The following is a 13,790-nucleotide window of genomic DNA, read 5'->3' as shown; positions in this document are numbered from 1 at the left end:
TTCTTCATGGCTGGTACCAGACCTCCAAAGCAGCAAGGTCAGATTTGCAAAGTCATTTAGCTGTCTAAATGCCCTTGGGTTCAAAGAGAAGCCCTGTCCTTCCCAGCGAGGATGCTACTCCTGGAGAGCATTGCGCTCCCTGAGCCTGCTATGCCTTTAAGGACTTGCCTCCAAAATTAGCGATAAGGAAAAAGCAAACTAGTGCAATATGATACGAAGAGATTTTTTTTTCCCCCTTCCAACAGAGAGCTTCATTCGATTGCTCAGCAATAAAATATGCTTCCGTGGGTGTGCTGAGCAGGAGGTCCAGGAGCACTGAGCTGTGCCACGAAGCAGGCAGCCAGAGCAGCGGATGGGGCACACACTCGAGGAGATGAGTCAGCTGAAAGGAAAGCGTTTTTTCCTATTCGTGTTTGCCCTTCACATGCTGAATCTCTGGGGCAATGGACATAATGCCCAACCCCTTCCCCTGAGCCTACGAAACAGCCTGAAGCATGAGAAACACCCAGGCACAGGGAAAGGAACTGGCATAGCCCTTTCTAAGTGTTTACCGTGTCTGTGTTCCCACAAATGATGGAGCTTCTTGGCTCTGCCATGGACCTTCTCCTGCCCCACACCTCTGCGAGACCTGGCCAGGCTTTTACCTCTGTCCCGATGCTCTGCCCCAGCTGCCAGGCTGCTGCAAGGATAAACCCACCAGGTTTGTTCAGTCTTCCACTAACACGGGGACCAAAGAAGGATACAGCTTGCAAACAAGCCAGATCCTGGGACGGTTTCTTCTGACCATCTGTGTTGCAAACTGCTGGTCCATACTATAAGAAGCCCCTTTTTCTTCTGCAATCCCCTACAGGGTCAGTCATTAGCATTTAATTTCCCTATAGGATGGGGAGCGTCATGCGCTATAAGGGACTATTGCACACATGCAGCCAAACGCATATGGATGCGTTTGACTCTGGGAAGACGGGGATTTGGGGAACTCACTGTGCCTCTATGAAATACATTGTGAACGTGCAGAATAGCTTTAATTAACTATAAATTGCTAGTTATAGAAAGCTGCACACATTGCATAACAAATAAAAAAGGGTCAATGAGTTATTGTATTTTTAAAAGCCTTAGTTGCAAAATATTAGCACATACAAATAATCAGAACAACTGCAGTGATTAATGAATTTTTTTACTTTGGGGATACACATTGTAATTTGGGGAAAAAACAGCTGAATAGTTGTACTTCACAATTCTTGATTTTTCTATTTAATTGTAATTCACTTATATAATTTACTTAATTATAAGTGCATAGTTGTAATGCTTCCATGGTTTGTACATAAAGGAACATCAAGCATCATCTCAAAGGGCAAAGCGATTACATTTGAGTAATTTCTCATACTAAAAATTGTAACCTTTAGGTATCTGATTAAGATTCATTGTTTCTCCTTATATCAATATAATTAGTATCATTGCAGACACATCCTCAATAGAACAGATATGTTTCAGAAAAATAATTCTGCACATGTATTTGGGTTCAGCCATGATAATTAATGTGCAATAACACTCAGAGAAGAGTAGCACTCTTACGAGAGGAGCATATATTCCCAGCAGTCTGCTGTTGGCTGAGAGCAAACAAAATGCATGGCACATGCTTTCAGTTCAAAGAAATACTGCTTTTTTGTTATGTCACTGAGAGAACAGGAGTCACGTAAAGTCTGAAACAAGACAGAATTGTCTGCTAATATTTCTCATCATCAGTTTTAGGCTATAAATAGCCTGTCCGTAAGTATTGGCACAGAGCGGCACAGGCATGGGACTGTCCGACTGCTGCGTGAGAGGGTGTTGTGATTGCAAGAGCAAAAAGGACAGTCTTATGGCTTAACTGTAGCAAACAGCACTGCATATCTTTGTTTTTCTGGCTATTAAATTCCAAAAATAATATGGTATTCATTTAAGAGGTGGGTATGATTTTCCCCACGTGACAGCGCAAATTAATAAATAAAGAGGCATACAGCTCCATCACTCTGCCCTGCTACTCTGGGTGTATTTGGAAAAGCTTTTAAGAGATGAAAGGAGTACAGAATGGGCAGAGTCTGCTTCCAGCTAAGCGCAAACAGAAGGGGAGTGATTTGATTGAGCTAGGAAGAAATTATTTGTACCCAAACCAAAAAGAGATGCAGGAGCCATTGTGAAAAATCAATTTCTTTTCCAGATCCATGCTATTATGTTCTGCCTTACACCGATGTAGATGGAAAGAGAAAGCTTAACCTTTAGATGTTTGTCAAAAATAGGGGGAAGGATTGCATGTAATGCCACTGGATTGAATAATAATTCAGGCAGTGAGTTAAAACAGAGACAACCTGCTTGTATTGATGGGTACAAATTTCTTGTCTAGTGTCATATGGAATTTCTCTTTCAGTGTTTTCTCCATTTCTTCATCTGCAAGGATTCTGATTTCCACCAGATCCATATTATCCTTATAATTGTACTTTATCTCAGTGAGTTTCCACCCCACCAGAGCCCGGACACCGTCGGCGGTCTGCAGGCTGCAGATAGACTTTGTCACAAACAGCGAGTCCGGCGCTGTCTGCAGGTGGGCGTTGCAGGCTCTGAACTCTTCGATGTCTCGTGGCTGAAGGGTAAAGAGATAAACCCGACGGCAAACTTCTTTTTCCACATTATGGGAAGTGGAGACGCTTTGGTTGGGAATCCACTGCTTCCTTTTCACCTTCTCAAGGTACCAGACCCCGCTCTCCTCCAGGAAGCGAAAGACCCCGGGAGTCTGTGGCTGGTCTGTCCCTGAAATCAGCTCCATCGGCTGCCACATCTGGTAGGCCATCCCAAACCCCCCATCCACGATGAAGGATTTGTCGTCAAGCTCCACTTTTAGCAGCAGATGATCGATTTCATCTGCATATGCGTTGTACTCCGGGACATAAACTTTTGATCCCAGAAGGGTGACGTCATAGCCAAGGGTTTTCAGCACCCAAGATAAAAGATAGTTGTTTTCCATGCACCAGCCCCCCCGTTTCTTCCTCACTATCTTGTTGTAAGTCGCTTCCAGGTCCAGCTCAATGCTTTCCCCACAGTGGATGCTGAGGTTTTCAAAAGCGACTGCTCGGATGTGGTGCTGGAATATATCCGTCAAGGTAGCCAGGTCCAGCTTATCATAGGAGCCCTGGTAAGAAATTCTGGCAAAATACTCCTTGATGTCCATGCTGCCTCTGAGAGAAGGGTGAAAAAAAAATAGGTTGTGTCAGAAGTGATGGAAGGATCTTCCCTGTCCCTTATAACGGGGCACTCATCAGTATGGGCAGCCTGCTCAGAAGAGGGGCAGGATTTGACTAATGGCCCTATCAAAGGCAGCTGAGTGTGAGTATTAGCACTGAGGGAAGCCAGTGGGACACTGCTGATGAGCACAAATGTTATTTTTAATTGTTTCTTTTACAGCTGTGACAAGAGGCTCCAGCTGTGCTAAGCACATTTCAGTAGAGAGTTCCTGCCCAGCAAAGCTACAAATCTCCGTAGGAAGGAACAAAAACAGTAGAAGCACTGTTTCCCCACTAGAAATTATAGGGACTGAGACTTCCCAGATCCGAACTGCTTTACTCGTGGTTTGACTCAGCAAAGCAGAAGCAGAAAACAAACCCTCCCACTCTTGCAGAGCAATCCAGAGCCTCCTCTGCAACCAAATCTGAAATAAATCTGCCCTGCCATGGTAGTTCCTTCATTATTTAGGCAGCCTGGCACGAGCTGGTCTCACCTGCTCCTGCTCTCCATGCTGGCGGTAGCAGATGTGACCTGGAGTGCAGGGGAGGTTTTTAGGGCAGAAAAGGTTGTGGGAGGTTTTTTGCTGCATCTGCTGTGATCCACCTCCACGCAGCATGGCTTAGCTCCCAGGCTCTGCTAATCACAGCCCTACACCAGCAGCAGGAGGAAACCAAGATTTGGGCCAAAACTACAAGTTTTCAGAGGGCCTCACGTTTTCTGACATCATTTTTGGGATTCATGTGCTCTGTCAGCTCGTAGTCTCCCCAGCGGTGGGTAAGGGACCAGGCATTGCCCTCCCCATCCCAATCGCAGCAGAAGGGCTCAGCAGGAGGCTGTGTTTCATGAGCACGGGGGTGGAAAGCAGCTCGAGCCCTCCCAGCCCTTGATGGTAAGGAAACAAGAAAGGGATTTTGATGTAGCCAAATACTTTTGTTATTCCTTCCCAGGCATCGCTAAATTTCAGACATCTCTGAGTATGGAGCAATGTTGTTCAGATTATTGACCTGAGAGGTTCCAAAATGTTCTCAAGTTCCTGTGTATGATTCTTAAGGAAAAATAGTAAGAAAAAGTCCAACTGTTCCAACAGGATTCAGTTCTCAATCTGATGAAAAATGGCACACATCAAATTGCATGGGAATTTTGGAAAGATACTTTCAGTATATAAACAAAGCAATGAAGATGAAAAATTTCCATTTGGTGTAATATTCTGGCAGAAACAGAGGGTGTCCCCGTTTGGCTTCCCACAGTTCCTAACCTTTAGGATAGAAACGTTACAGAACTCTGTAACTATTGCATTATGGCCATCGCCATGTCTCCAACATCCAACAAGCAGGCCTGAATGATCCCACATCAGGTTAAGAGCATCAGGTTATTATTCAGGGGGTTCTCTTTGTTCAGCTTTTGGCTCGCTCCCAAGCTTTTCCCCAAAGCCCCAGAACTGCAGCTCTCTTCACTTTTGAAAACTTGGTAGAAACTTAGTTCTTGCCCTGTGAACTTTAGACCAGCATTGCCAGCAAGGAGCTGCTTTTCCCTTTCTTTCACTTTGCCACAGCAGGCAAAACACGTATAGTAACCTTTATTTAAAGTGAAAACATTGGTGTGGGGGTTTTCTCTCTGTCTGTCCATCTCTTGCAGGTGTTTATAAGGCCCTTTCGACTCTGGTATCTGAAATAAGTCAGATGGCACGAATGCCCGATCTGCTTGAGGCTGATAACTGAGTAAATAAACCAGCGTATCCATTACACCGAGCGGCTGAGCATTCCCCACTCTGCCGTTACACCATTTTCTGCTGTGTTTTGTCTTCAAACAGATTTAACTTCCTGGTTAGGGAGCACTCAGCTACCAAGATTCTGGGTTTAAAAAAAAGGCTTACCTGGAATATCAGTTAAACCGCCAGTGTATCTCCAGCGTTTGGGGTGGATGGTTTTAGGCTAAGTGGTGTGGCTGGCTGTCCTTTACCTAGTGCAGACAGGGCTCGAGGACCGTTCTCCAGCTCCTCTTCAGGGGAATGTCTTTTCCCTCAACTTGCTTTCACCCGCCTCTGTCAGATTGCAAAAGCTGAAAAAAAAAAAAAAGAAAAGAAACCCAGAAGGGTGGAGCATGAGAGCTGTAGTGAGCAAGCAAAACCAACAGCACTGATTCAACACGCATGCAAAACCTGGTTGTTACTAGAGCAGAGGCTGCTTCGCATTTTCACTTGTTTCATGCTGTCTGCAGGGGCTAGCTTGGGCTGTGATGAAAAGGGTGGATTTTGTTTCAGTAGCTAGCTGAATGCACTCAGGTAATATATATGTTTGTTCCCAGGTATTAGGTTACTCTTTGTTTGGAAATGTGGGGAAGAAATCTTGCATGCATTCAATCTGAGAAGGTTTTTGCACTGTTTCTGAAAAGCAGCAAGATTTCGGCACAGTAATTTGCACCTGCAACCCCCTTGCCCCAATCAGCACGCACAAGAACTTCGGTGCTGCCTTTGCTTAATTTGCTCTCTATGATTTATGCGCATTTTTTTATTACAGTAAATTTCATAGAATGTAAGAAAGCACTGGGACAGCAGTGTGTCTTCTTTGGTCTTTGCCCACAAGTAGCACCTGAGGATGTCGTGGTGGTGAAGATGCTATTGGCAAAGTGATGACTATGGAGTGCTAACACAGAGGGAGCGCCATCCTTTTGGTGTGTTTCATACTGCTTTTGTATCTACAAAGTTTGCTTGCATTTTGCCAAGCTAACTCTTTTTAATTCTCTCATATATACAGCTGGATTCTCTCCTGTTAGCTCCCCAACAGTAGTTCCAGTCCTTCACATTTAGTATCAATGGCAAGTTTCATTCAGACACTGATTTTTTTGAATAATTAGCAGAGATAATAAATCAGACGAAACAGAGATGTCTGTGGTAACCCATTACACAGCTCCACTCCTATATGAAAATTTGGCTTTTTATTATCCCATCAGCAGCCAGTGTTTGACCCCACAAACGAGATCCGATGCCCAAGCTGAGAGGCGCTGAAGGGAATGGATTACCTGCCCTCGTCGGGCTCCTCTGGGCAGATCCGATTTGGTACAAAGAGGAAGTTCATATTCCCGGGTGGATCTTGCTGTACGTGGAATAATCCCTTTTCTTCCCACAGGCTAAGAGCCCCGCATTTTGACAAAGAGAATCCAAAAGCCAGGCAAGCAGACCCACAGTCCTGGTGGGAACCGTACCGAAAAGAAGCGCCTGGACCCACCACTGTGCAGTGTGTGAGCAGACCCGGCCGTGCTCCTCGCCCAGAGTCATCTGGGACCACAGATGGTGCCAGCAGTGGACACTTGCCGTGCTCCCTTGGGCAAACGTGTGAAGTGGTTGGGGATCTGCTCCAGCTAACTTTGGGGTCCCGTTAAGACACAACTGTTTTCTAACCAAGTAGGAGCAAAGCCCATTTCTTCCCAAAGTACCCTGGTACTTTGATACACAGCTTTTCTCAACTCCTCTCCCTATAACGTAGCTCTGATATTGAGCATTTTCTTCCCATATCTTTCAAATGCTCATCCGAACTCACTATCCTATGCCATCATTCCTGCATCACTCTCCTTTTGCTTCCCATCCTGCACATTTTGCTCCTCAAGCCATTAAAACCACGAGCTCTCATTGTCCCCAGTCGTGCCCAAGGTCATCAGAGGCCAAAATGCACTCAATGAGCACTAAAGGTAAGAAAAGGCCGATCTTGGCCCAGGAGCCTTGCCAAAGTCTGTTTGCATTTCAGCTCTGTGCCAGATCATTGAGGCTAATTTCAGGCTTGGTGGGGCAATAAACTGCAATCAGGGCTGCTGGGTAATGCGGCCATGACGTGTCTGTGCCCTGCCCCAAAAGCAGCAAAGGGCAAAGCTCAGCTCGGGCTGGCTGGGTTGCGGGAAGTGTGACCACGGGGTGAAGGTACAAACGGGAATGTCCTTGGCAAGGATATTGCTGTCCACCTGGACACTGTAACACAGTTTCCCAACCTTGGCAGGAGTTGAAGCTGGTTGAGCTCTTTCAGAAGAGCCTCAATGTAGTTGCACTCGCTTTTATTTATTTATAAATTTAAACTGCCAACAGCATTTAATTTATTACTGAAATCCTTCTCTCATCCTAACTCTCCTGAGAGGCTACATCAAATATCGCTTCCGTCCCGCTTTAACAGAGTATTATATGCTGCAATATTTGCCTGGGGAAATAAAAGCATAGGGTGCCCTGTTTGGGGTAATAGTCAAGTATCTGCTCACTGTTGAACAGCTCCCCTCTATAATGACCTCTGTGGTGAGCTGTATAACAAAGCAAGGTATATTATATTGTATTATATTATATTATATTATATTATATTATATTACATTGCATTATATTATATTATATTATATTATATTATATTATATGGATGCTTAATATACAAACTATATGGTATTCTACTTAACTATCTGGTTTTGGTGGAGAGGAGAGAAGAGAGACTTTTAAAGTCATAAAATAATCCGGGTGTTTTAAATGGAATTAGTATAAAATCTTAAATTCTTGCACAAGGTCAGATTCTCCCATCCTGCTGAGCTCTGAGTCGCTGGAAAAGGAAACACTGCACACCCTGAGCCAAGTGGCTGGCTCTAGCCTTTCGTTTCCAAAGGGAATTTAATAGATGTAGGCTGCCCTAATACAAGACTGGTAAATAATATTCACAGCCTATAAACATATTCATAATGGCAGAACTCCCTCATGCTTTATATACATTGCCTTCCTTATGTAATTATAGATATCAAATAGCTGTGGCTACCTATCTTTCTGGATTTGTATCCGCAGCATCCATCACGTGCAGTTTTGGTGGTGTCCACCCCACCGGCCGAAGCATGAGCCTGCAACTACAGCAGCAACTTTGCCCATGGGACTACAGGAGGGAGTAGCTGTGCTGGACATTGCTTGGCTTTTTCTTGGTGAGGATGACACCAGATCTCAATTTTAGTGTTTCCACTATCTGAGGCATCTTTCTGAGGGCTGGTAAGTGTCAAAAATTATCTTCTTTGCTTATCTTTCCCCTGCCAATATGAGGTTTTTCACACGAGCCAACACCAAGGGTGTTAATGCAGACCAAGGAGACCACTTTGGTCTGTAGGGCCTTCCAGTCCTGAGGGTTTCAGCATAAATCTCTTACATGTAAGTGGTGGTAATGCAGTTAAATTCCATTACAAGGGGAACAATCAGCTTTTCTACATGAATGGCTTTATCTCATAGAGGGTTTGAAGCAAAAAACCATTTTAAGTAACTGCTCTGATGAAAAACATGCCCATATATCTGGCTGTTATTTCCCCATGAATCATGACAGCTGCAGTGGGACACGTCGGGGCAGGATCCTCATCAAAGCATGGTCACAGTGCTGTGGGAACACCCTATAGTTGCTTCTGCCACCCCAACACGAGGCTCCAGGGTGCATATTAGGAAGGAGAACTTTTCTTCCATTTCACAAGCAATAATCACACCCTCAACATGCTGTTACCATCTCCATCTCATGGGCCACCTCTCCTGGAGACACCAGCAGTGTTGTCAAACTATGAAAATATTGAGGAGAAAGTCCTGCAGATTGGTAAGCAGAGTCATGCTGGTTTCTCTGAACGTGCCAGTAGCTGGGTCTGCGAGGGCTGGCGAGCGGCTAGGGAGGCTCTGAGCCACAGTAGCAGTAGTTTTGCTGGCATCTGGAGACGAGGAGTGGTGGAAAGCACTGAAGAGGAGGATGAAGAAGACAAGGAGAGCGAGATGGTGTGTATGCACAAACGCTGCTTTTCCTGGTAGCTGGAGAAGGGGCTGGAGGAGAAGCCAGCAGCCTGGTTAACAGCCTGGGAGCTTTCTGTATGCAATTGCCCACCTTGCCCAGGGCTTCTGCGGCCAGTGAACTCTTTACCAAACATTTTGGGTAACTCAGGCTTTCACAGCAGCTCTTTGGCCAGTTTTGCCCTGTCCCCAGTAGCTCCTTCATGAGAGAAATGCTGTCCTACCTGGGCTCACATACTTTTCCCGTTGCCCACCTGGTACATCCACAATCCCCGTGGCCACAGACTCCTCTGTTTTTTCCTTCTGAAGGGTCCGGTGCAACACAAGCTGATCAGCAGTTAGCAGCCGTCTCCTCTGGGGGCTGGGGTGTGCAGGTACTGATCCTGGAAGCAAAATAAACCGAAACTCACTCTGCCACACTCAGACACATTTTTCTCATGCAGCACTTGGACGTGCTGGTAAGGCAGCACCAGGAGGTCAACTGGTATGGGCAGGCAAGGACGGGGTGTCCCCCATCCCAGGCAGGGAAGGGAGCTCATGCAAAGGGTCGGCAGACCCCAGCCCTTTCCATGCTTAGTGTTTGGCGCAATGCACATCTGCAAGACGCAGCTGCAGTTTGTACTCTTTTCTTCCGCATCTGATTTTCCCGCTCCTCAGCTCCCACAAGCGCTGCCCAAAACGCTCCTTACCAGACCGGCGGTAAGACAGCACCAGCGAGTCACATGTAAGTGGTTTCAAATAAGAAATTCAGCTCGGCGGGAACAGGATCAGAAACCAAGTCTCCTCCCTGGGGCCTGGGGGCAGAGCCAGCGGCTTCCTCCCTGGCCCGGGCTACCTCTGGCCGCAGCTGCCCCCCGGCAGCCGTGGGGCTGCCTCCAGTCAGGGCACCCACCTGGCGAGCAGGAGGTGGCTGCGTGACTCGTCCCCACCATAAATGTCAGCAAATGGTGTTTTTTTTCCTCCCCCTTCCTGAAAGTTCAAACCACCACGTTATCATGCAGCGCTTCTACTTCCTGCGACGCTTGGCAGAGCGGGTCCATCCCACCGCAGGGCGTAGGGCTTCGGCTCCCTCCCAAAATCATCAGGGAGGTAGGGATTGCCTCTCAGCAGCCTCCCAGGGAGCTTGGACACCCAGCGTTTGCTTGTGCCTGAGATTTTACTTTTGCAACTTAACTTTGCAAGAAGTGCATGACCTCCCTCCCTCTCTCTCTGCATCTGACCATTGCACACACTGCCGCAAAAATATTCCAGTGCTTCGCAAATCAGTGTGTAATATGCACCCAGAGCACCTTTGGAGAGCCAGGACATTACTCTTTCTCTCTTCATTTCAATGTCCTATCTAGAAATTGGATATATTCTGTTTTACTGGCTTTTTGTGCAGATAAATGCTCCCATGATTAACCAGTTAATAATTGCCATCATGTTACGCTGTCATTGCCGAAGGGAAGTACGACAGTGTAATATGTAATGGGGCATTGCCATCTCTGGCTGGACCCTGAGACTGTTTCATTTCATGCTTTCTAATGAGAGCTGTTCATCATGCTGTCAAAAGCCTACTTTGGATATTTTCCAAATGGGAAAATTTGGAAATATGGAAAAATTTGGTGCTGAAGTGCTGTTACAGAGGTGCAGCCAGGCAAAATAGGCATCCACGGCAGAGCCCGCAAACAAAGCAGATGGTTTATGGGGAAACACTCAGTTGCTAAAGACCAGCTTATAATTTTCTTTAATTTCACCACATTTTCACCATTATCGGTAGCTGCTCAATAATTGCAGGGCAGTGCATTTTCCTGTGCGGGGACAGAAAGGCCTCATTTGAAAATAAAGATGTTATGTTGGTCTAGTCCAAAAATCAACACAAGACATCCCGTTAAAATTAATTAGCTGATCATTTGTAAAAATTCTGTACTGTTGCCAAACTGTCGTGGTTTAACCCCAGCCAGCAACTCAGCCCCACACAGCCGCTTGCTCACTCCCCCCGGGGGAGTGGGGAGAGAATCCAAAGGGTGAAAGTGAGAAAACTTGTGGGCTGAGATAAGAACAGTTTAATAATTGAAATAAAATAAAAATTATTATTAATAATAATAATAAATTGTAATTAAAATGAAAACAATGAGAGAGAGGGAGGAACAAAACTGAGGAAAAACAAGTGATGCAACTGCTCACCACCCGCTGACCAACGCCCAGCCCGTCCCAGAGAAGCGATCGCTGCCCCCCCCCCCAGTTTCTATACTGAGCATGACGCCATATGGTATGGAATAGCCCTTTGGCCAGTTTGGGTCAGCTGTCCTGGCTGTGCCCCCTCCCAGCTTCTTGTGCGCCTGGCAGAGCATGGGAAGCTGAAAAGTCCTTGACCAGTGTAAGCACTGCTCAGCAACAACTAAAACATCAGCGTGTTACCACATTATTCTCATGCTAAAGCCAAAACACAGCACTATACCAGCTACTGGGAAGAAAATAAACCCTATCCCAACTGAAACCAGGACACTAAACAAATACATAAAATAGCCTATGATCTGGGCACACGTAATTCCACCCATTCAGGTATGACCTGCCTGCGCAAAGAGGATTCACAAGTCAACAGTCTCTATCATTATCAGGCACATAAATGCCTGGGTACTCAAACCTGTGTACCATATGCCAAAAATATCGTTGCAAGATATTTTAAGAGGAATATATTCCCAGCTAATCAATAGGTGCACTGACTAAAGGAGAGTTATAGATGTGTATGAATACAGTGGGGAAAAATGAAAGTTCACTCAGCCCTCTGAAATTCCTTTGGTGAGCTCACATTTGGGATAGCAGAGACGTACTGATGAAACATTTGTAATATTCCTGCAACTGGGATATGAAGCAACAGAAAGAACATCTCAAAGGGAAATATTCCTTAATTTTCCTAAATGGAAAATATCTTGGCTTTATAATTTATAATTTATAATTCATATGTTCTCCGTAGAGTGATCTAATTTATATTACTGGATAAGTTATATATTTTTATATATATTAGGTCTGGAAAAAAACAATCTTTGTACATGTGCCTAAATGCAGCAGCAGTCACCATTTATGCACAGTTATTCTTGCAATGAACCTACCAAGCCCCATCCTCAGCAGGGTTAAATTGTCCTTATTCCACCGAAGCCATGGAGCAATGCTACTTGCACTCGCCTGGCTTTGAGCCTGCTCCTCCAAAAAGCTCCTCCAAAACAAAGCTGTTGTTTCAGTGAAAAGGCTCTCATCGACGTCAGTGGGAATTTGGATCAGCCCTAATTCAGGCAATCAGCCTGGAAACTTGCAAAGCGGGAACAATTACACGAGTTCTGTCATTCCCATTACTCAGATTTTTTTTTTTTGGAGGTAGGTGGGAGAGAAACCTTTTATCTCAGTGAAGAGTAAGAAACAGAGTACAGTGACAGCAAAGGAAAAAAAACAACTGCACCTTCAGAAAACACATATTCATTACAATGCACTAACATGCATCACAGAAATAATATGTTTGCGATGACAACGTATTCCCCCCATCCCATTGCTGAATCAGGAATGCAATGGGGGAAAAGAAAGGAGAGATGCTCTGGATTCAAAATGTTGCCCCAGACTTACCTTTATTGGTTTTTTTTTGGCTGTGTGGAGGAGAGGCTGGAAGTTGTGGGAAGATTCAGAAGCAAGAAGATGCTCCTGTGGGGCTCTTCATTGATTCTTGGCAATAAATAGCCCCACCACAAATATTATCAGTGTCGGGCATGTCCATGGAGCTGGGTGTTTACAGAGTGAAAGGTTTTTCCTGGTGTAAAAGCCAAAGGCGGTAGAGCAAGTGTTACTGTGGCATCCCGGGCTCTGGAGCTCTTGGCTTTCCTTCCTGCTACGCACTCGTGGGGGACACTGGTGTGACTTCTAAGTGGCACCGCAGGGACTCGTGGACAAGTAAAGGCCCTTTTCACATGTTTTTTCCACCTCCCCATGCACCCACAGCTGGTATATACAGCACAAAGTAATGTGCACCACATACAGGTGTATGGAAAAGAAGAGAGACAAAGTATTCACACCTGGAGCAGGGGGGGAGCAAATGGAGCTGGGAGAAATTGCCTGTGGTTTTGCTGGCTGGCACCCTACATGCTGGTGTACCCAAGGAGGGATGGAAGGAGGAATGCAGCCCTCCAGGGCTTTGGGAGGGGCTGAAAGCTGGGAAACGGTCAGTGCAGGGAGTGGTATTCTGGAGAGCAGAGTGGGGAAAGAAATTCACTATTGACAGGTAAATTGTCATAGCTGGTGGGATCTAAAATCACATCCGCTTCTGCATTGCTCCGTTGGGAACTGAGTGAATCTTGTAAAAAAAAATTCAGGTTACTGAATCTAATCATCTTCTATGCAAGCTATGCCAAGAAGCAGCCCTTTCCCAAAAGCCAGCTCCATGCCTCCTGTGCTGCCCCAGGGCTGATACCCACAATATTTTTTTTTTTTCCAGCAAAGACCAGTTTGATCCTTGATCATCTGAACTGGTGAATGGCCTTTGCAGTGGGATGATGAACCTGATTAAAGTGACATTGACCCTGTGCATTTTCATCCCATAAGGTAAAAGGCAACTAATTTCCATGCAACAGCGATGGTACTTTCTTTCCCTCGTCACACCATGGCAAATTGATGCTACGTCTAGGTCAGTGTTTCCTCTTAGGCAGATGCTGAGGATGCCATCATGCTGGAAGATTGTCATCCGCCTTTCCAAACCTTTATTTAATAGCAGCTGTGGTATGAAATTCTGGTGAAATAGTCCCTGAAAAAT

At 45.6% G+C, this 13,790-nt stretch overlaps 2 protein-coding genes across 2 annotated transcripts in view; both read right to left on the bottom strand.

Annotated features, from left to right (window-relative positions):
* Positions 1 to 1,166: 1,166 nt before the first annotated feature.
* On the bottom strand, positions 1,167 to 5,289 carry LOC140656527 (arylamine N-acetyltransferase, pineal gland isozyme NAT-3). Its single transcript, XM_072872364.1, has 2 exons — positions 5,129 to 5,289; positions 1,167 to 3,209 (listed from the first exon to the last, which is right to left on the bottom strand). Exon 2 carries the CDS (start codon positions 3,200 to 3,202, stop codon positions 2,330 to 2,332), a length of 873 nt encoding a protein of 290 aa, XP_072728465.1. The 5' UTR covers positions 3,203 to 3,209; positions 5,129 to 5,289; the 3' UTR covers positions 1,167 to 2,329.
* Positions 5,290 to 9,217: 3,928 nt separating this feature from the next.
* HSD17B2 (hydroxysteroid 17-beta dehydrogenase 2) overlaps positions 9,218 to 13,790 on the bottom strand; it is a 44,877-nt gene continuing 40,304 nt past the window's right edge. Inside the window, exon 6 of the mRNA XM_072873196.1 lies at positions 9,218 to 9,399. Within this exon, the coding sequence (XP_072729297.1) occupies positions 9,218 to 9,399 (182 nt within the window). The remainder of the gene's footprint in view (positions 9,400 to 13,790) is intronic.

This window comes from Ciconia boyciana, chromosome 9 (genome assembly GCF_034638445.1).
Source record: "Ciconia boyciana chromosome 9, ASM3463844v1, whole genome shotgun sequence".
In the NCBI taxonomy this organism is placed as follows: domain Eukaryota; kingdom Metazoa; phylum Chordata; class Aves; order Ciconiiformes; family Ciconiidae; genus Ciconia; species Ciconia boyciana.
This window is presented reverse-complemented; position numbering and strand designations above follow the sequence as displayed.